The following is a 22,101-nucleotide window of genomic DNA, read 5'->3' on the forward strand; positions in this document are numbered from 1 at the left end:
GGACCAGGCGTGGGGGTCAGAGAGAGGAAGGGAGGATCCTGGCATCCCATTCAGGTAACGTGAGTTTTCACTGACCAGATGTCAAGGGAGAGCGAGCTCTGCCCCCTGGATGGGAGGTCAGAGCTGGAGATGCAGCCATGGCTGTGGCCGTCCCTCGCTCAGACGTGGTCACAGAGGCCCTGGGTGTGGGAAGAGGATGGAGCGAGCCCTGGAACTTCTGAGCTCTGCACTGAGAGGTGAGTAGAAGGCAGGGGTCCCAGGAGAAGAGGAGGGATTCCAGGAAAAGAACTCTGGTTTAGATGGGAAACGAGCCCCTGGCGGAGCACGGCCTGCCCCCTCCTCCCCCAGCTCAGCCCCCACACCGCTCAGCCCCCCAGGGCCACGACGTCTCAGAGAACAAGGCAATGGGATACCCGACCCACAGATCATCTGGAAAGACAGTCCTAAGATAAACCTTCATGGAGGGGAGGTGGGAGGTGGCTTGTTCCCAGAAGCCTGGCCCCCATGAACTCCTTCAAGAAGACACATAGCCCTCACGTCCTGAGGGGCCAAGAGTAAAGAACATGTGCCCACCAACGCGCTCAAATGGAGTTTTTCATTCCTGCCCAGACCTTCCAGAACCTTCTCTCCTGATGGATGGTCTCTGTAGAATGAGCGGCCAAGAGGGAGCACTAGAGGCTTGATTCACAGCTACCAAACGAGGAGAGGGGCTCGGAGACTGCCAAGATGGGTGAAGAAGTCCCAACACTCAAAGTCATAGAAGACCTCAGATAAGACCAAATACAGTGACATGTCTGCGACAAAAGGTGAGGAAGGGATTAAAACCTGGGGGGGAGGAGGTGGGACCTCTCTGCCGCTGGTGTTCTATTTTGGTCCTCAATGATAAGCGGAAGGCCAAGGTCACTTGGAAATAAGCATGTCCGACAGTCCATTTGGAAGCAAGTGATAGATGGTGGAGTGTCCCCGTCAGCTGATACGTGCGGAGGGCCGGCAGGCACAGCGGGGACATGGCGGGCACCACGGGGACGTGGCAGGCACTGCGGGGACGCGGCGGGCATTGCGGGGGCGTGGCAGGCACTGCAGGGATGCGGCGGGATGCTGCTTTGGGGGAGAAGTTTGAGTGTGTGCGCCAGAGTGGGGGGACGGATGAACGGCAATAAATTGTCTTTGAGGGGGTCAGGCTCACAGCTCAGATGCTTTTTCCTGAATGAAATAACAAAGCTGAAGATACATAATGAATGGAAGCATCCGGAAAGCAAAAGAGGAGAGACTCATTCTCCCAAAGCACCTGCCAGGAGGGGGCTGGTCCCTGTCCCTCGTGGACCCGTTCAGACGGGTCGTGGTGGACCCGATGGACAAGGGCCTGGCAGCTACCACCGACCGAACCGGGGCCAAGCCCTGGGCCAGGGGTGGCTGCTGGGGTGGGCGCTGTGCGCACCCAAGGAGGGCCCGTCACAGGCTCCTCCCGCCCTCCCCAGGATGGGCCACCCAGGGCGCGTTAGAAACCAGACCGCCGTGCTCTCGGGGCCAGCTCTGCTCCCACTTCCCTCAAAACTACAAATAACAGAGGAACTGGAGTTTGTACTGATTTTCGCACATGCCGCTCGCTTAAAGGCCCAGGGTGCTGACCGGTACTGCATTCGACCCCACGGTGAGCCCTGCATGGCCCTGTGAGGGACTCTGTTCTGCCGAGGCCGCGAGGACGCCAGCTAAGAGGTGGAAAACCTCCTCCCACTGGAGAAGCGAGACTCAGAACATAAGTCACTTAAAGAAGAGACAGGTCCAGACCACACCTGGGTGGGGGGGACGCGCCAGGGATGGGAGAGGGGCAGACTCCTGGCTCCTTGAGACACTGCCTCCCCTTGGGTGGGCGGACACGGGGTGACAAACTGGCACAGCGGCTCCCACGGTGCCTCTGGGCGGGATTCCAGGGTCCGTCCCACGTCCCTGGCTCCAGGACTTGACCTGGCAGGGGCCCGCACGCAGGAACAACGGCTGTTTTGTTGCCGGCATTCGTGACCGTGGGAGTTCTGGTCTCAGCCTCCAGGGGCTTTGTTCATCTTCACAAAGTGAAGAGAGGTGATCTTTAGAAGGTTCCGGAAACAATTATGCTCGTAGGAGCAGAGACCAAACCCCTGGTGGACCTTCTTTGTAGCTGTGGGCCTGGAGAGCAGGTGTCTATCCATCCAGTAGTTCTCGGCAGGTTCCCGAAGCCTCTGGCACAGTGGACAGAACCCACCATGCCACCCGCCAGGAAGAGGTCACGGCAGGCAGGCGTGGGACACGGGCTTCCAGTCCAGCTCCCACTACCCTGCACCCACCAGACCCAGCGTTGTGGTGACTTCTCCAACGTCCCATGCCCTTAAGCCCTGTGGGGCATCTCAACGGCCATGACGGCAGAATGGCCCCTCTCTCCGTTGTCACTGAAGAGTGCCCGCTCGCCATGGGCAGCGCCAACTCTGACCAAAGAGACCGATGAAGGTAACAGATGCTCAATGGGCACTTGCTGTCCCCTGGTCCCAGCTGTGAACCCAGCCTGCGCTGGCTCCCTTCACGCCCGCGGGTGGGCCCAAGCTCGACATCTTTTCCCCAAAACACACAGAGGACAGTGGGGGGGTTGAGTTGGAGCCATCTCGGACGCACCAACCCCGGGATGTGCCTTCTCCAAGGCTGCCCACGGGCCACCTGCCGCGGGGACAACGCACTGCAGAAACTAATCAGGCAGTGAGGGAGAACATCCAGCACCCGCTTCTGGCAGGTTTGGAGGCTCTGGGCTGTGTGTCCCAGGCCACCTGCTTCTCACCGGCCCACTGGGACCAGGAGGGTGTCGGTGGGGCCTTCGGGGGTGGGTGATGTCCCGTCTCCTCGTCTGACGCTGGTTACCCGCTGTGCTCACTGGGGGATGCAACGCCCAGAGTGACCGCTCACAAGTGCCGCCCAGCTCGGCTGTTTCACCAACTCGGGGAAGTAACACTCGAAGAGCTTAATCCGGCGTCTGGCGCACAGGAAGCGTGCAGGAAGTTACCGAAGGGCGCGCTGGCGCCGTTCCGGGACCCGGGGTTTCCCACTGAGGGACTGTGTCCGCGGGACGCTCGGCAGCGGGACGGGAGCGAGGCAAGGACAGCTCGCCCGCACACGGTTAGAGCGACAGAGACAGCACGCTGCAGGCGGCTGCCCGCGCCGGGCAGAAACAGCCCAGAAATGAAGATGCGCTGGAGAAGGAGAGAAGGCAGGCGGAAACCAGACACGCGTTCACCCGCAGAGAACGCACCTCAGGTAAGAGAAGAAAGGTCTACAACAGGAGAAGAAAGTAAACAAAAGAAAAAGAAACCAGAAACCAAAAGAGCCGTTTTCAAGATGAGTCAGTGCCGGGCTATGGGATCAGACGGAGAGCCGGAGTCCCAACCACAATCCGTCGGGAATTACAAGGGTCGGAGCAAAGGGGTCCAAGTGAACACACCGTAAAGGAATGCTCGAGAACATCGCGGCGGACTACGAGGAGGCGCTGGGGACGAAGGCAGATACAGAGAAACCCTCAGACGTGTGGCCGCTGCCCCTGAAACAGAGAGCCCAGCCCGCAAGCCAGAAGGAGCAGCGTGTGAGAAAAGCTCCCAGACACGACAGGCCAACGGCATCTGCAGAGGGGAAGTTTTCCAGGAAACACGGGGCGGCCGGCACCACCAGCAAGCGCCCAGAGGCAGCAAGCAAGCACGCAGCAGGACACACGCCAGGGCCGTGGGCAACGAGAAGCCCCGAGGGCTACCGCGGGCCGACACAGGAAACAGCCAAGGGCCCAGGTCTTGAGAGACGACTGGGAGTCAGCGGTGGGCACCGCAGGCGAGGCCAGGCCAGACAGAGCTCACGTAGCTCAGCAAATGGGCAAGAGCACGGGACACGGGCTCCTTTGAGCACAGAGCAGCAGCGCAAGAGGCGGGGCCCACCTGGGCGCCGGAGGCCCCACTTGCTAACGTGTCCGCTGTGTACCTGTCCTCCGCAAGGCTGGTCCCTGTGCCCCTGAGGCCTGGCCTCTGCCCGGCACATAATAGGAACTCAGTAAGGGGACCGAGGTGCCAGCAGCACGCTACGGGCACAGCTGACGGGAAGGAGGGAAGGGCGGGGCAGGTGCACAACGTGCAGGACGCCACCAGGACAGGCCGTGCAGAAGGTGACCAGAGGCAGCCTCGAGCTCGAGCCGTGCTTGGCACTGACCAGCAATGAGCGAACGGGGCCTACCGTCTGCTGCAGGTCCTGGATGAGGATGCGGATCACGAGCGTGTTGCCCTGGCCCTCCTCCGTCCTGGCGACACTGGGCTTCTCCGCTGTGGCCCGGATGGTGTCATAGATGGTTTCCTCTTTAGAGCTGTCGGACTCTGACCCCACGGAGTAGTCAGAGAAGCTCTGGGCCATCTCGTCCTCACTGGAAGTCGGGCTGCGCGGCATGGCTGCTGTATGTCTGCAGGGAAGGGGAGAAGGAACACAATGGGGGGATGTGAAAACTGCGTACAGAAACCCCAAGGCTCGGCTGAGACGGGCGTCTCAGGTTCACGGTCCTGCACCTGCTGGCGTAACAGCCGGCAGAGCTACCGTGCGTGACGCACGGGCCTCCCTGGAGCCCAGACCAGGAGGCAGCCGGGGCCAGGTCAGGGGCCCGTAGGATCTGCCCTGAGCTGGGAAACCCCACATGCTCAAGGAGCCCTAACTAGCAATGGGCACGACCACAGCTTACAGGGATCCACCAAAGGGCCACGGGGGCAGTTTGAAGCCTTCCGAGGTGAGAAAACAAGCTACCTTGTTTTTCTTTGAAGACAGAGCAGCAGGAGAGGGAGAAACGCAAGCTTCAAGCTTCGGGTCAGAACGGTACCAAGTTCATGCTTTAATAACCCCTCTGCTTGCAAACACAGAGCAATGATGGGTAACGTGTAAAAATAGAACAGAAGGGCAGGGCCGGGCTCAGAAGGGAGATAGTCTCGGGGCCCAGGAGTCCGGCAGAGCCTGAAGTTGTGAGCAGGCTGACTTAGGGGAGACTCAGAGGTCCCCAAAAGTCTGTGGCAGCTGGGAGTACAGCTTCCCCACCATCAAGTCCAGTAGAGGTTCCCCAGCAAAGACCAGATCAGGGTGCTGACCGTGGCTGATAGGGAGCACAAAGAAGGATGTGGACATAACTCTGGGAGCACGCTGCCCAGTGACACCCCCATCTCTGTGGACAGGGATCTGGAAAGGTTAGGATGAGAGCCGGTGTGAGCCCGGACACCAGGGAGCTGGTAAAGGACGTGCCGTCCCAAAGCAGCAAATTCACTTCTACGCGAACTCTGTAACGGAGGCAAGGCCCTGTGCACGTGGAAAGTGGGCAGGGGTGTTCCCTGCAAGAAACGGGCTATCCTGAGCAACCAGGGACGGAGGCCACCCCGATCGTGGAGGGACTGCCCGGTGAAGTCATGGCGTCCTCCCACAGAGGGCAGGACCCCAAAACAGAATATCCAGGGATTTGCAGGAGGGGGCAGGAGGGAGGAGCTCCCCGCACATGTGCCCCAGGCTCCAGGCCCAGCAGATGCTTGGGTGAGCGTCCCCTGCTCTCGTGTTTCATGATCGGGGTGGCTCAGAAAAGTCCCGGTTCACCCAGTGCCAATTCTGTGTTCATCGTGGGAAAACGTATTTATTTCCAGAGTTCCTTTAATGAGAGCAAACGCCTGCGGGAGCCGGAAGCGTAGCACCGCTCTGCCCACGGGGCCAGTCCTGGGATGCCGGCAGCCACTGGGGGCATGTCCATCTCCACCCCAGACTTTCCTGGGGTCACCAAACGCCCAGGTGCACACAAAGCCTAACAAAGCGTAGGAGCTGCTCCAGAAATACACGGCCTCCCCAGGGGAAGGGCAGGACCAGGACCGGGGTCAGAGCCTCCCTTGCTGCCGAGAGGATCTGCACCGACCTTGGGGGAGAGGCCCAGACCGTGGGGCCCGCAGACAGTTCTGTTTGGCCTGCACAGGGTTTTAAACATCTAATCTGAAGATTCCATATGCAAACCCAGATTTCTGGTTCACGGTGACCACCGGGAGACTCTGGCAATGCTGGGAACGGCCCAGTGACACCCAGGGGCAGGGGCGAGCTCCAGCACACCACCTCCCCACCAGCATGCCCTCTCCAGGTCCCCCTCAGGCTCTCCTCGTTGGCATCGGTCACCTTCCTGGTCCTCCCGCCGTGAGCATGAGAGCCTGACAACAGTTCCATCCGTTCATTCATGCCGGCCTCTGTCTCCTAGACCCCCCGCGAGGGGTCACCGGACCCGACCAACGTCTCGAACAGCAGATCATCCACATCACCCAGGAAGATTTTATTTTTTTTCGATTAAAATTTCTAAAGTTAACCCCCATGTGATTCCGAATTACAATTTCAGAGCCGACGGGTCCTTTCTGTGTTCACCGTCAGACGTGTCTGTGAGCTCGGCTTCATGCCTTCCCCAAGGAGAGCAAATTCTGGTGAGGACAAGACAGCGGTGGCTGGGGACAGGATCCGGGGGGTGCTCCTGGCTCCACCCCAGCGGGGTCCCCACCCGCCTGGCTGCAACCGCTGGCAACGTGCTGCTTCCTGCCTTGACCATCTACCCTTGGAAAAGTACGTATCTGGTAATGACACGGCACACGGTATGCACAGACTTTGTAGCACATAATACGGTAACAACTATCATGTGGAAATAACAATGTACAATTATTTCCACATAGCCTCTAATTACAACACGTTATAATAAATCATATAAGCATTCACGTGCAAACATGTTATCGAATTGCATGCATGTAATTATTTGCAAGTACGTCCCGGGTCCCCGTGAAGCACATCCCCTAGAACAGGGGCTGCTCACCCTGGCCGCAGACGTTACTTGGGGAAGCTGTAAGAAAACAAAAGCGCCAAACTTCTGAGTGAACTGATCTGGGACACTGTCCCTGGAAGCTCCCCAGGGGGCTGTACGGAGAAGCACCTGCAGCCGAGCCCGGGCGGTCCGTGCAAGAGCTCGGCAGGAGCCCAGGCTGGGGCACAGGGGCGCAGAGACGCAAACCTGCCTTCTCCTGGGCAGGAGAGACCATGGGAGAGGCGCGGCGCTCACCGCCTCAGCTGTCAGCATGGACACAGGTCCATCCCGCGGGGCCTCCAGTGGCTTCTTCCTGCCCTGACGGGGTACGTTAGCCTGGAGCACCTTCTGCTCCAGTAAAGAACCGCGCTTCCCTCCTGGCTGCCTGCCGGTGCCTCTTGCAAACCCAGCAGGGACCAGGGGACACAGCGAAGGAGGCCTCAGGCTCACAGGAGGGGATCCCTGTCTAATGAGGAGTGACACCACCAGGCTCAGGGGAAGCCGGGCACAGGCGGAGGCTAATGAGGCCACTCCACGCACACCAGGTCCACCAGCTCTTCCCACAAAGGATGGGCGGTGGTCCCAGAAAGCTCACGGCTGGAGCAGCACAGGCCTCAGTGACAGCCCCCGGCGGAACGTGGCACAGTACAGGCACAGAGACTGCCACCCTGCCACATCGTGGCCTTGCACGTCTGGGACAATTCAAGGGCGAACAGGATGCTCCGAGCCCCCAAGTTATTCCCTGGGGGGCACACACAGGCCAGTTCCTCCGTGCATTCCACCCCTGCTCCCTGAAATCTAAGAAACCCATTGCTCCCCACCTATGCCTGCCCTGGCTCTTTTTCTCGAAAGCCCTCCACGGCCTCGATGTGATCCGTTTCCCAGGGACATCTTGCTCCGGCGGTATTTCGGGGCCCGTGCGCACAGGGCGCTCTGTTTATTCACCGCCACCCAAACCCCAGCAGCGGGGGCACCGTGGGCGCTCAGTGGACAGGGAGAAGTGGCAGAGGGGCCAAAGCACAGGCCCCTGAGACAGCCGGACAGAGGGGCAAACTCAGCCACAGCCGGTGTGCAGGAACGCCCGCCCTGTTCCTGGGTCTGCAGGTAGTTTCACAGCAGGCAGACTCCAGACAGATGCTTGGAGAGGACAATCGTCGGGAATTCGTTGTCCTTAACGGTCACTTCACTAGCCATGCAACACGTCTGCAGCTGGACCCCCGGGACTGGTGACCCATCGCGGACAGGCAGGTCTGAACTGTGAAGGGTGCACAGCCCCAGGGGGGTTTCAGTTCCAGAGAATTAAAGGGGGCGGGACGGGATTTGAGGATGTGTATGCCTGACTAAAATCACACTCAACTCCAGAAACAGACCTGAGAACCCAAAGAGGAAGGGCTCCCGTGTCCTAGCCGCTTGTGCAACCCACACACCTCCCCACCCCATGTGGCCCGTGCCACTGGACCCCACCACAGCCCCTCGCATCAGCCGAGGGGTGATGGTCACAAAGGGACGCTTCTGTCACTGATGTGCACGTGCGGAAGGCCCCACTGCACGGGTCCAAGGAGCAAAAGGAGGACACCTGCACGCTGGTCCTTTGCAGGATGGCCCGGGCACTGGAGGCAGAGACCTTAGCAGAAGGTCCTGACCTTAATAAGGGGCTTGAGCAACGAGATCAGCAGACCCATGGGAAAAGCAAAGCCCCGGGAAAACATTTAATTATTAACTCCCAGGCAGGACTGCCAGGCCCAGGGTCACCAGAGCCAGGTAAGAGAGAGGGCACCAGCCACATTTGCATTTCAGATAAACCACGAACACATTTTAGTGCATCTCCCGAATATTGCATAGGACATACTTACACTAAAAAAATTATTCATTGTTCATTTGAAATTCAAACAAGACCAGGTGTCCTGCATTTTGTCGGGGGAGGGGGACAGAGGGGCCATATGGGTTCTTCACCCCATGGTGAGGGGGGCAGGCAGCCTCCAAAGACAGCCATGCCACAAAACCCAGTCTCCCTCGGACAAGTCAGTGCCAGGCTGGAGGAGGGAAGGTTACCTGCAGCCCCTGCGAACATTTTGGCATCACTGGCCTCGGGGGGGGGGGAGGGGCTATAAAACACAGGTCGGTAAGATGCAGTGACCCCTAGAACGTGTTTCTCTCACCTGCCCACTCCCCAGGTGCCTACGAACAAGGAAAAACAGAAGCCATGCCAGTAAAGGCCATTTTCACAAAGGCTCTGTGTTCCGGGAAAACACGAAATTGTTCCAAGGAAATGTAACGTCTTAACCTGGCTCCTGAGCCCCCAACACGTCGGATGGGGGGCAGCTAGTTTTCCCGCTCACCCCTTCCACTGCCACAGCGAACACACCAACACTGACCTGGGACCTAAGACGCGCTGAAAATACAAAACGAAACAAAGCACCTCCCAGCTGGAGAGGACTTTACCAGGTGAGAGCTGCAGGCCCGTGAATTTCGCAGATAAAAATGCAGAGGTCCCGCTGGCTCTGGTTTAATACGCGCGCACGCACGCGCGCACACACACACACACACACACAAACACGGGGGGGGGCATAAAAGGGGTTTTGCTCACGTGGAACCTCAAACAGCACCCAATGTCTGTGACACCCTGGCCGCAGGACTTGCTGACCACGCACTCACATTGTGCACTCAAATGCCTACAATTGTCTCATCCTCAAGGCAGCGAGAGCCCCAGGGCCGCACGGACACCGCACACGGACACTGAAACTCCACCGGACCTGGAGGAGCTGGCGCTGTCACCGCACGGTCTGCGCAATGGGCATGGGCTGCAGCGAGTGGGGGGCGGGGGGACAGAGAAGGGCAGGAGAAGAGAATGGCTGCCTCCCCAGGTCATCCTAGCATCTCAGCACCGTCCTGAATAAAATCCCCACATCCGTGCCCGCTGCGTCTGTGGATAAACGAGGTCTGTCTTCTATCTCCTGCCCCCTGTCAGCACCACCCATCCAGCCTGGTCAGGACCCTCCCCCTGGCTCCCCAGGGTCCTTCCGTCAAGCCTGGGGCTCCAGCCCAGGGCAGGCCCAACACCCCAGCTCCACAGACCTTCCTGCCTCTCGACTCAGAGCCGGAGCTGCACCTGCCCCCTGTCCGTGAACCCCGTCCTCAGCCGCCACGGCCCAGCTACTGCTCTGAGAACTAATCCCACGCACGCTCGCCAAGGAGCAGACTAGACACTGATGCAAAGCTTCTCGAACACAGAGTAGTAACCCGGATGACTGTGGCCATAGCGACCCATGGATCCAGGTGCAGAAGGGCAGCTCGCACCGGTGGACGGGGACAGAAGGGGGCGGGCAGCCAGGCCGAGCGTCCTCAGAGAGATTGTATTTAAGTAGAGAAAAGGGGAAGCCAAATGTGAAAATATGACAAAATAGTAAAATGTTTCATTCTGCTCGTGGACATATAGTTGTTATTATGTTTTTCTACCTTTCTACAGGGTGATAATAGTTTTTTGGGGGGGGGGTTGTTTTTTGTTTTTAAAAGATTTTATTTTATTTATTTGACAGAGAGAGAGACAGCCAGCGAGAGAGGGAACACAGGCAGGGGGAGTGGGAGAGGAAGAAGCAGGCTCCTAGCAGAGGAGCCTGATGTGGGGCTCGATCCCAGAACGCTGGGATCACGCCCTAAGCCGAAGGCAGACGCTTCACGACTGAGCCACCCAGGCGCCCCAGGGTGATTATGTTTTTCATTAAAAGTAANGGTTGTTTTTTGTTTTTAAAAGATTTTATTTTATTTATTTGACAGAGAGAGAGACAGCCGGAGAGAGAGGGAACACAAGCAGTGGGAGTGGGAGAGAAAGAAGCAGGCTCCCAGCAGAGGAGTCTGATGTGGGGCTCGATCCCAGAACGCTGGGATCACGCCCTAAGCCGAAGGCAGACGCTTCACGACTGAGCCACCCAGGCGCCCCAGGGTGATTATGTTTTTCATTAAAAGTAACTTTAAAAATCCAGTGACGATGATTGAAGGTTTGTCTCTGATGGTCTTTCCAGCACAAGCCCCTAATGAATCAAGTCTACGCCAAACTCTAAAAGGAGAAGGACGGGGAGGCCGAGGGGCATCCAGCAGGGTCCTGAGTCCTGAGCACAGCAGATGCTTCTGGAAGGGCCGACGCTTTCACAAGAATGTGGGCAGAGGGGGTCATTATCACTTCTGACTTAGAGACAATGGGCAGCCGGTAGGGGACAAGGCCCGCAGTCCTTCCTGACTTTTCGAAGGAGGGACAGGGCAGGCCCCACACCAGCGGAGGCGGACAGCAGACCTGCCCATGGAGCCCCTCCCAGGAAACCTCCAAGACAACCCACCCCGTGAAACGGGGAACTTCGAAGTGGAAAGCAGGGTGCAGCCCGGGGAAGGGGAACTTGGGTCAATTCACCCCGGTTTGGGCGCGAAGCACACCTCCCCCTTCAACAGGGAGACTGAAGGAGGACAGCAGGTAGAATGTAAACTATTTGTATTGATGTATATATTTTTATATCTATATTTTTAATGCATTGACCTTAATTTTTACAGCAGTCATAGGTTCACAGGAAGCCGAGCTGCCAGTAGAGTTCCCACACACTCCCTCTGTCCCCACTCAGTGAACAAACATATTGTTGTTCAACTCCTTCCTCAGGCAAGCTTCCTGTGTTTTCTCCCTTGGACCCTGACCCACCAGGGAAAAGTTCAGCTAGCTCCTGGTCTCCGGCTCTCACGGACTGGCTACACTCAGGATCTGAGATGAAACGTAAAATCCAAATGCAGTTCGGTGGCCCAGACGGGTAGGGCGCCCTGGATAGTCAGGAGCACATCCCAGCCCCAGCCCCTAGTTGGGCTCCCTGCAGTGAGCTCTGGCCAGGAGGTGCACTGAGCTCTGGCCAGCAGGTGTACTGGGAATGCCCGGAGAAGGCGGCATGACCTAGGTCCTCCTGCCGAGTGCATGGTGACCTACCACCATAGAGGTATCGGCTGAGTCCCCACTGAGGGCTAGCGGTGAGGACGGCTACCCCCGGCGGCTCCAGCTCAGGCAGCGCTGTCTGTGGGGCCTTGCACAGCGCGGACACACCTTCTAGACGATGGGTTACCAGGAGCCAAGTCCAATTACTGAGTCTGGGAACTGGGTGCATCAGATAAAATTACAGAGCTCTGAGATTCCAGGGAGAAACAGAATGTCACAGAGATCTGAAAACTAGCATGTGTCTGGTATAAAAATGCTTTCACCATTTCCAATCCCGCGCGGGGTGCTCGCCAACATTTGGGGCCCTGCCCCAGCATCAGACACTCCAGGCGGGGTGGGCCTCCCTCCCCGGGCCATGTCACTGGCTCAGGACACCTGCTCCCCTGTGGGTGGGGCTGCAGCTATCCCAGTCCTGCTGTCACCTGTAATGACAGTGTTTAAACTTAGGACGGGTTTTCTTTAATTCCTATTATTGCAACAGCTCTGGGAATCTGGGTGTCCTCTGCACCCACGACTTTGATTTTCCTAAGAGAGGGTCTGGAGGAAACACCTTGCCCCTCTGGGGAGTTTAAAGCTGCTGTGCCAAGCTCCTGGTGGGAGACGCTGCTGCAGGCTCCCTGGGAGATGCCCTTCCTGGCCCCTGGCCCCTGGCCCCAGGACGCCATGCTGCCCCCAGACACACACTCCTGCACAGCCACGAGCTTAGGGTTCCACGAAAACAAGGTTAACTGCCACCCAAAGAGTTTACACTTCTTGAAACAGAAACACACATGTGCTCATATGTTATTCACGCTACAACATACCCAAATGCCTCAATGTGCTGGGTGGGGTCCCCCAAGATTCACATTCACCCAGAACCTCAGAATGGGACCTCACTTGGAAACAGGGGCTTCATGGATGTGATTAGCTAGGATGAGGTCACAGTGAATCGGGTGGCCCCTGAGCAGTGACCTGTCCTCTCAAGAAAGCCATGTGCAAATGCAGGCAATGCCCAGGGGGAAGGCCAGGTGATGCCAGACACAGAGGCTGGAGGGAAGTGCCCGCCAGCCAAGGAAGATCAGGGGCTGCCAGCTGCCGCCACGAGCTGAAAGAGGCAGGAAGGACCTTCCCCTGGAGCCTTCCAAGGGAGCATGGCCCTGCAGACGCTCCCGCGTTGGACATTCAGCCTTCAGAACGATGAGAGACTAAATCTGTGTTGCTTCAAGCCACCAGCATGTGGCAGCCACAGGCAGCTAATACACCAAGAATTTATACTCACGGGAGTAGCACCTTCGATACTGTTCTTAACTTATTTCTCTGTGGCCATTATGAGCACCTACAGTCCGGTCCTGGTATCTTTTCAGAATAAGGAAACAATCATCGGAGAGATAATCACCACTGACATTTTGCAAAAGGCCTTTAGCAGCGTCTAGCTAACAAGGTGGCAGAGACTAGAAGAGGGAATGGAAGGATACAGGCTTTAGGGGGAATCACACAGAATTGGGGTTCAGTGCTGGAGCCCCTGGGGCAGTGGACAGTGAATGCCCCCACCTGTCACTCGCAGTTTCCCCTGCCTATTACCCCTCTTCTCCTCCCTGCTCCTTCCCCACAGACGTGCCCTAGAAACGCCTTCCCAAACCACTGCTCCTGAAGCTAAAAACGCACACGTGCAGACTGCTGTTTCTGCAGCTACATCTTCCACCTTCGTTAATTTGTGTACTGCTTATTTTTCACGTCACTACAGGACAGCGGGACAAAACCCGTTGCATGCACTGCCTCGTCTGAGTCCACACTCGAAAAATAACAAACACACAGGCACAGGTTACTGGACCATAGCAGGGTGGAGGTGGTGGGGGGACCACGTCAACAGACTGGGGCAAGACGGTTCTCTCCAGAAACTGCAAACTAATATACCTGAACCACGAGTCATGAACAGGAAGCCATGGCTGCTAATGGTAGCACGGAGACAGTGAGGCAGGGAGAGGGGATGTAGAGAGAGCACAGAGGGAGGGGAAAAGACAGCGGTAGGAGCAGGGGAGGGACAGACTCAGAGCAGGTGGACAGAGGAGGAGACGATGCACTAGGGCAGAAGACGAGAGAGAGGCCCCCACACCCAGGGAGACAGAGTAACAGTGCTGGATGCAGCCTCCTGCCTGGACCCACCAGAATGGGCTAAAAATATATGAAAAAATAGACTTCAAAATGCAGGACAGCCACACATGAGAGACAGGAAATAAACGAGGTGAGCCCTATGATTGCTCCCAGCTTACTGCCTTCACGGCACTTCTAGGCCCTCGCGAGAGAAAGGGCCACTGGGTGAAGCTGGGGAGCTCCTGGTGGAGCAGCAGGGCTAGAAATGCGGGGAGACCGTGGCAGCTATGTGCAAGGCAGGTAGCGGGGAGGGAAGACTGGACACAAAGGCCATGGGAGATGTGCAGAGGGTCCCTCTGCATATTCTGAAACATGGGATGGATGTATGCACGTGATAAACCTACCAGGGGCCAGGGAAGGAGGCATCCGAAGGGTGAGAGGCAACAATACACATCAACCACACAGATCCTGGAATGTGCTGTTCCCACCAGCCCACCTGGAAAACTTCTCAGCTCAGGAGGGGCTGGCCTCAAGAGTGGGAAACAGTCAGGCCAAGATTAAATGCTGCCATGACCCCACTGAACACACACTGAAGGTAGGACACAAAAGGACCACACTGTTTTTACAGAACTTAACTGACTCCCACAACAAAGGTCTGGAATATTTATGCATATTCAAAAGTACACAGACTCAAGATAAAAATTCACAATTCACAATGTTTAGCAATAAAAAAGTTACGAAGTTAATCAAACAATAAAATTACTGGGCACGCAAAGAAGCAGGAAAATATGACCCATGATGAGGAATATAATGAACCAATCAAAACTAACCCAAAACTGACGCGGATGTTAGAATTAGCAGGCAAGGCATTGAAAGTTATATTAACGTTATATTCTTTATGTTCACGAAAGACACAAACTAAATAAACTCCCATATCTAAAATGAAAAATGGGGGCGCCTGGGTGGCACAGCGGTTAATCGTCTGCCTTCGGCTCAGGGCGTGATCCCGGCGTTATGGGATCGAGCCCCACGTCAGGCTCCTCTGCTATGAGCCTGCTTCTTCCTCTCCCACTCCCCCTGCTTGTGTTCCCTCTCTCGCTGGCTGTCTCTATCTCTGTCAAATAAATAAAATCTTTAAAAAAAAAAAAAAAAGTGAAAAATGCACCAGATGAGAGGAGTGGCAAATTAAACACCAAATAAAAAGATCTGTGAATTGAAGATACAGTAAAATGAAACACAGAGAAAATGACAAGTCAAAATAGAAGAACAGATTATCCGTAAGCTCTGAAACAGCTTCAAGCAGTGCCATGTATATATACTTGGAGTCCCTGTCAAAGGTGGGGGGGGGGGTTACAGAAAAATTGTTTGAAACTATAGACAAAAATTTTAGCCAAACAGAACACAAATGTCATGGAAACTATAAACCCACACACAAGGATCGTAAGAAAACTGCACCAAACCGTGTTGCAATAAGTCATAACTAAAGATAAAGAGAAAAATCGTTTTTTAAAGATTTTATTTATTTGAGAGAGAGAGCACAAGCAGGCAGAGCAATAGACAGAGAGAGAGAGGGAGAAGCAGGCTCCCCACTGAGCAAGGAGCCCGATGCGGGGGCTTGATCCGAGGACCCTGGGATCATGACCTCAGCAGAAGGCAGATGCCTCACCAACTGAGCCACCCAGGCGCCCCAAAGAGAAAAATCTTAAAGGAAGACAAAGGGGGGCACCTGGGTGGCTCAGCTGGTTGAGCATCTGCCTTCAGCTCTGGTCATGATCCTGGAGTCCTGGGATTGAGCCCCCCGTGTCCGGCTCCCCACTCAGCAGGGAGTCAGCTTCTCCCTCTCCCTCACCTCCCCGCTGTGTTCTCTCTCCCTCTCTCAAATAAACAGTCTTTTAAAAAAAGCAAAGGGTTAAAAACATAAAGAGCTTTTCCATCTGAAACTCAAGCTTAAATAACGGCAGATTTTTTGTTGGAAACAATGCAAGTGAGTGGGCGATGGAAGAACATCTCACACGCTCTGAAAGGTAAAAAGGCAGAACTAGAATTTTATGACCGGTGAAGACATCTTTCAAAGACGAATAGTTGCCACACATGTAAGAGCCGCAAGACCACATGACCAGGTATGCGAGGCTTCCCTATAGGAAATGTTAAAGGAGAGATGTCAGGCAGAAGGAAACGATAACCAGATTAAAATTTGAAATGACACAAGAGAAGGAAGACAACTGGAAGTGATAATCGCACAGGTAAATATATGCCTTTTCCTATTTATTCACTGATTTATACATTTATTGATTGGGGGAGGGGCAGAAGGAGAGGAAGAGAAAGAATCTTAAGTAGGCTCCATGCCCAGAGCAGAGCCCAATGTGGGGCTTGATCTTATGATGCTAAGGTCATGACCTGAGCCAAAAATCAAGTCAGACACTTAACAGACTGAACCACCTGGGCGCCCCATATGCTTTTTCTTATTTAAACCTCTTTAAATGACAACTGACTTTTAAAAAAAATGTAGTGCAGGCTTTATAAAATACAAGAAAGAAAAACACGTGATCATAGCACAGAACTGATCCAGACGCTGGAAGGATGTGACTGGAAGGTTCTCAGATGGCAGTGGTGTGACAGCACTCAGAGACAGACGGGCTGGAATCAGATCAAAGCCTTTACTAGAAGCCCTTAAGCAACCATTGAAATAACAAAACACAGAGTTACAGCTATCAAGCCAACCAAGGAAAGAAAATGAATCACAAAATTCTATGTCTAAACAAAGGCAGAAAAAGGTGAACAGAGCCCAGATGAGACAAGCAGAAAACCCACAGCAAGGTGACAGATTGAAACCAAGCCATTACCATTTTCACATTAAATAGGACCCCACTCTGAGCTTTCTTAAGAAATGCACATTAAGGGGTGCCTGGGTGGCTCAGTCGGTGATGCGTCTACTTTCGGATGGGGTCATGATCCCAGGGTCCTCAGATCGAGCCCCAAGTCGGGCTCTCTGCTCAGTGGGGAGTCTGCTTCTCCCTCTGCCTCCACCCTGCTCATGCTCTCTCCCTCTCTTGCTCTCTCTCAAATAAATAAAATCTAGAAAGAAGAAAGAAGAAAGAAAAGAAAAAAGAAAAGAAAAGAAAAGAAAAGAAAGAAAAAGAAAGAAAGAAAGAAAGAAAGAAAGAAAGAAAGAAAGAAAGAAAGAAAGAAAGAAAGAAAGACACGGTAAAAATAAAAATAGCTGAGGGGTGCTCAGCTGGCCCCATCAGTGGAGCATGCAGCTCTTGCTCTCCGGGTCATGGGTTCAAGCCCCACACTGGGAAAGGACTAAAAAAAAAATAAAGTTAAAAAAAAAAGAAGGAGGGTTTAAAAACAATAGCTGACAAGCAAAATGATAGGACAAGGCATAGCACATTAATATGAATCAAATGAGTAGTTATACTATTTTTATCAGAAAATTGAAGAGAAGGAAAATTCTCAAGTCATTCTATGAGGCCAATGTCACCCTGTTACTAAAAAAAACAAAAAACAAAACAACAACATGTATCTTTCGTGAACATAGACACAAAAGTTCTAAACAAAATTTTAGCACACAAAATCCAACAGCATATATTTCATGACCAAGGGTGATTTATACTAGGAATGCAAGGGAGATTTAACATTTGCAAATCAATGTAGTTCACCATATTAACAAACTAAAAAGAAAAACCATACGACCATCTCAATAGCTGCAAAAAAAAAAAAAAAAAAGCTTTAAAAAAGCTTTTGACAAAACGCAACATTGATCCATGACACACACGGTCAGCAACAAGGACCAGAGAGAAACTTTCTCAGCCTGAGAAAGGACATCTCTGAAGAGCACACAGCCAACATCACGCTTACAGTGAAAGCCTGAAAATGTTCCCCCAAGAACGGGGACAAGACAGGGACAGTTGTTCTCACAGGTTCTGTTCAGTAAGACAGCAAAAACAAAACAGCCTGATTGGAAAGGAGGAAATAAATCGTCTCCATCTGCAGACGACGTGACGGTCCGTCCGTGTAGGACATTCTCTGGAATCCTCGCACAAGCTCCTAGAACCCGAAGTGATTTTCAGCAGCACTAAAGGACGCAAGACGAATACGGCACAATCCTGTGTTTCTACAGAGCTGCAGTGAACCACTGGAAATTGGCATTTAAAGCGATACCATTTAGAATATCAACAAAAACCACAATTAGCCTAGGGGAAATCTGATGAAGGATGTGGAATGCCCACACGCTGAACACAGCAACACACTGTGGAGGAAAATAAAGGTGTCAGTGAAGAGAGACCTCCTTCCCATGCGGGCCCCCAAAGTTCAAGTTCGTGCGAGCCTCCACAAGCCAATCAGGAAGCCAGCGGCACAGGACGTCCCCAGAGCTGATGACCAGCATCCAAGTGGACAGCCTGCACCACGGGCACGACAAGGCGTTCTGCTGACCTTCCTGCGGACAAATGTTATGACTTCCAGTTTGCACTTGCAGAAAAAAAGTGAGCCGGAAGCAAACAGCCCTGGGTATCCCTTTTCCAGAAGAACCTGTGAGCGGGCGTGCCCCCCTCCCCACCAACACCTGTTAGGTATCAGAGAAAGCCGCAGGGCACAGAAAATGTGCTTCTCCTAATTTCAAGGGGCGCTCCCTGCTGGTGTGCTTGATCGACAGGATGGAAGGAAAGAGGACAGAGGAACCGTTTCCACACAGAAACGTGGAGGAGGTGCCGAGTGTTGCTGATTTATGGCCTGGGCAGTTAGAACAGCTTTTCCTAACAGGGCAGGAGCAGGCAAAATGCGAGAAAACGCCAAGCTCCCGACCTAAACCCACCTGACAGTGCTTCACACGAGAAGTCCGCAGCTCAAGTCCAAGTCGCAAAAACTAAGCAAAAAAACCCAAACAAACCCCGATGCTCCGTTCCTTGTTAAAACAGATCCAGGCACGTAGAGAACACCTACAGACGGCATGTTTGAGAAAGCCTGTCAATCCACACCAGCCCACACGCCAACGGGGATCGACTCAGTATCAGCCCAGGAACGTAAGCCTCGAGAAAATGCCAGAACCACAACCCACCGACTGACATCCTGGGCAGCCGGCACCTGGAACGCTCGTGCAGAGCATGGCAGAGATGTGGACCGGGGGGTGGGGGGGGCACATTCCAGAGCACCCCCTGCCCTCTGGGGGGGCCCCCAGGCATGTGGGCTACCTACTGTATTTTGCACTACAAAGCAACTTCCCTGTCCACATGGACAGAAAATGGGGAGGGTGGGGACTTCATCATAGGCGTTTTTAGATGCAGCCGAGGAACAGCACCTTGACTGTGCAACAGCACTTCTCCCTGCAAGCTGGCAAGGGTTCCAAACGTTACTGTAAAAACCTGGTGCTGGTTCTCGCCGAAGCGCGGTCCACGCTCACGGGCAAAAAAGCCATCCGCTAGCAGGCGACAACCGCGGGGACAGGATGTCCGGCCGTGGACAGTGGCAGTGAGACCCCAGGGGCAGCCCTGCAGGTCAGCCCACCCCTGGGCAAGAGTGGCCTGGGCTGAAAGCACCAGCAGCTGTCGGACGAAATCCAGCAAAAAGGCCGCCCGAGTTATCTGCTGGAGGGGACGTGCCCGAATGTTCCGCGTCCAGGGAAACTTCCGATGCCTTCTGAATTAATGGAATTGGTGCAAAACAGAAACCAGAGTTGTGAGGTTGAGTACGTACATACCGCTGGTTCTCAGATCTGGACCCTGTCAACCCCTCCCGGGGGGGTTTTAAAGGTTCAGATCCCGAACCAGAGAGGGATCTGCTGAGTCAGGACGTCTGCGGTGGGGGGTGGGCAGACTGGAATAGTAAAAGGAAATCAACCCCGAGGATTCCCATCTGCAGCCACATCAGCACCACGGCCATGTTCAACCTGCCAGTAGTATCGGAGACCCCCCCTGCAGTAACCCCCCCCTGGGGCCCTAGCTCCCACTGCCTCCCCCTTACAGGGGGTACCTGTGAAGGTAAAAAGGGTTTTGTCTTCGTGGAGGAAAAATAAAATCCATCTTCCTGCAATTTCCAAGTCCTGAGGCTGGTTCTGCAGCCTCCTGGAGGCCTGAGACCTTTTCCTCCCGCGGGACAACCTTCTTTCAGGGAAAGGAAACCTTCCCGCCCAGTCTGGTCCGATCACAGGCTCCCCACTGCTGCTGGGCTGTCCTGCATTTCTGAGCATCTGGTGAGGAGAGGCACGGACCATCTCTGCCTCAGGGACATCCCAGTTCCTGGGGCTGCTGGACACAGCACCGCAGAGCAGGTGGCGACAGCACGGGGTGTCCGCTCTCTCACAGCCCTGGGGCCAGAAGTCCAAAGTCAGGCTGTCAGTAGGTTCCCTCTGGGAGCTCTTGGAGAACCCCTGTCCGGGACTTTCTGCCTGCTTCCTTTGGCAGCTGTCTTCTCCCTCTGTCTTCATATCGTCTTCCCTCTGTGTCTGTATCCACATTTTCTCTTTCCATAAGGACACTGGTCACACTGGGTCAGGGCCACCCTAATGACCTCATCTTGACCATCTGCAAAGACCATACCTCCAAGTAAGGTCACATTCACAGTACTGGGGATTGGGGCTCCAACATGTCTTGGGGGGCCCACTCCAACCCCGGAGAGAAGAGACAGGAGCCAGACTGGCACACTGAGTGTGCAAACTAGCAGCCTTGGTTTCCCCAGGTCCAGGGCTTCCCTCCCATAACGCGGCCCACCGAGTACGGTACCAGCGGCCCAGTCTCTATCGCTGTGGCAGAATCTGGGCTCAGGGAACCAGGACCAAACGCGGACATTCTGCCTCCGCTGCTACAGCCAGCGACACGCTGAGCTTCATCTCTGACCCGGGGGTTTTGTGTCTTCTGCCAGCATCATGAAACTGAGGTTCAAACCCCCCGTATCCTAGCCATCCCTGAGACCCGGCCACTTCACCCCTTGATTGCTCTCCAGACCTGCCCGCTGCCTCTCACCTGCCCTGCTGCCCGCACCGTGTGTGCACCATCCTGCCTGCCTGCACCCAGCCGCCTCCCCACCACGCACCTGCACGGCCTCGACCGCCTCCAGCAGCCTCGACCCCCATCACAGCGTAAGTCGGGGCCTCGACCGCCTCCAGCAGGCTCGCCCCCCATCACAGCGTAAGTCGGGGCCTCGGCCGCCTCCAGCAGGCTCGCCCCCCATCACAGCATAAGTCGGGGTGTCGACCACCTCCAGCAGGCTCGCCCCCATCACAGCGTAAGTCGGGGCCTCGACCGCCTCCAGCAGGCTCACCCCCATCACAGCATAAGTCGGGGGTGCACCAACAGCCAGGTCAGGTCAGGCTACTTTGCTCCACGTCATCAGTGGATGCGTGGCTTCCCGTCAAAGTAACGGACGCCACTCGTCGTGAACACTAATAGAGGACTGTATGCTGCACGTGCGTTATCAGATTTAATCCAGACAACGATCCAATGGGGACAGCTTACAGATCTTGCGTGGAAGGTAAGGCACAGCAAGATTTAACTGCTTCCCAAGATCACACGGCTACTGGCTGATGGTGGTAGGATTCGAACCCACTGGCTGACTTCAGAGCCCACGAGGTTACATCACAGCCCACTGCGGCCTCCCACTGACAGTTTGTATTAAGCAGATGTTAGGGTCGGGATCCTGCCGCGGATTCAGGGTGGCCACACTCTCTGCAAACTACTCCCATCGAGAGGGGAGCCTTACTTCCCATCTCCTTGAACCTGGGTCGGTCTAGGGGCAGAAACCAGCCACGAAACTCGTGCAGCTGAGCGTTCAGAGCGTTGGCTTCCGTCCTCCCTGCTCGCAACGCTCCACCCTCTGCAAGGCGGCTCCCACGTGCACAGTCCACCGACCCTGAGCACATCCTGGACAGAGGGACCGGACCTCCGGAGCACCATGAGTAATGCCGGCTGATCCCTGCCTGAAAGCCCGACCCACAGACCCCAAGCAAGCGAAGGGCTGTTGTGTCCCGTCCCTGACTCCCGGTGTCATTCCCTAAGCAGCCGTAGCTGACATTCTAGGTCTGCTTCTTGGCTAGACTGACGTTGACTCCAAGAGACAGGGGCAGCTGTATCTCCCCTGGCTGCTGAGCCATGCTGGGCACTGAGCACACCTCCCCCCAACGCACCCTCGGCTCTGACGCAGGCCCAGCACCCCTGGGCAGCTGCCATAGGGACCACCGGCACCGGGTGGAGGGACTCCTCAGTGTGTCTCCAGAGCTGGAGGAGAGCAGCCC

The 22,101-nt window shown here is 55.1% G+C and overlaps 1 protein-coding gene across 1 annotated transcript in view; it reads right to left on the minus strand.

Moving 5' to 3' along the window:
- Window positions 1-22,101, minus strand: part of LOC100467244 (SH3 and multiple ankyrin repeat domains protein 3) — a 296,215-nt gene that overhangs the window by 222,164 nt on the left and 51,950 nt on the right. Inside the window, exon 3 of the mRNA XM_034644850.1 lies at window positions 4,234-4,453. Within this exon, the coding sequence (XP_034500741.1) occupies window positions 4,234-4,440 (207 nt within the window). The 5' untranslated portion in view covers window positions 4,441-4,453. The remainder of the gene's footprint in view (window positions 1-4,233; window positions 4,454-22,101) is intronic.

Source organism: Ailuropoda melanoleuca, chromosome 16 (assembly GCF_002007445.2).
Source record: "Ailuropoda melanoleuca isolate Jingjing chromosome 16, ASM200744v2, whole genome shotgun sequence".
Classification (NCBI taxonomy): Eukaryota; Metazoa; Chordata; class Mammalia; order Carnivora; family Ursidae; genus Ailuropoda; species Ailuropoda melanoleuca.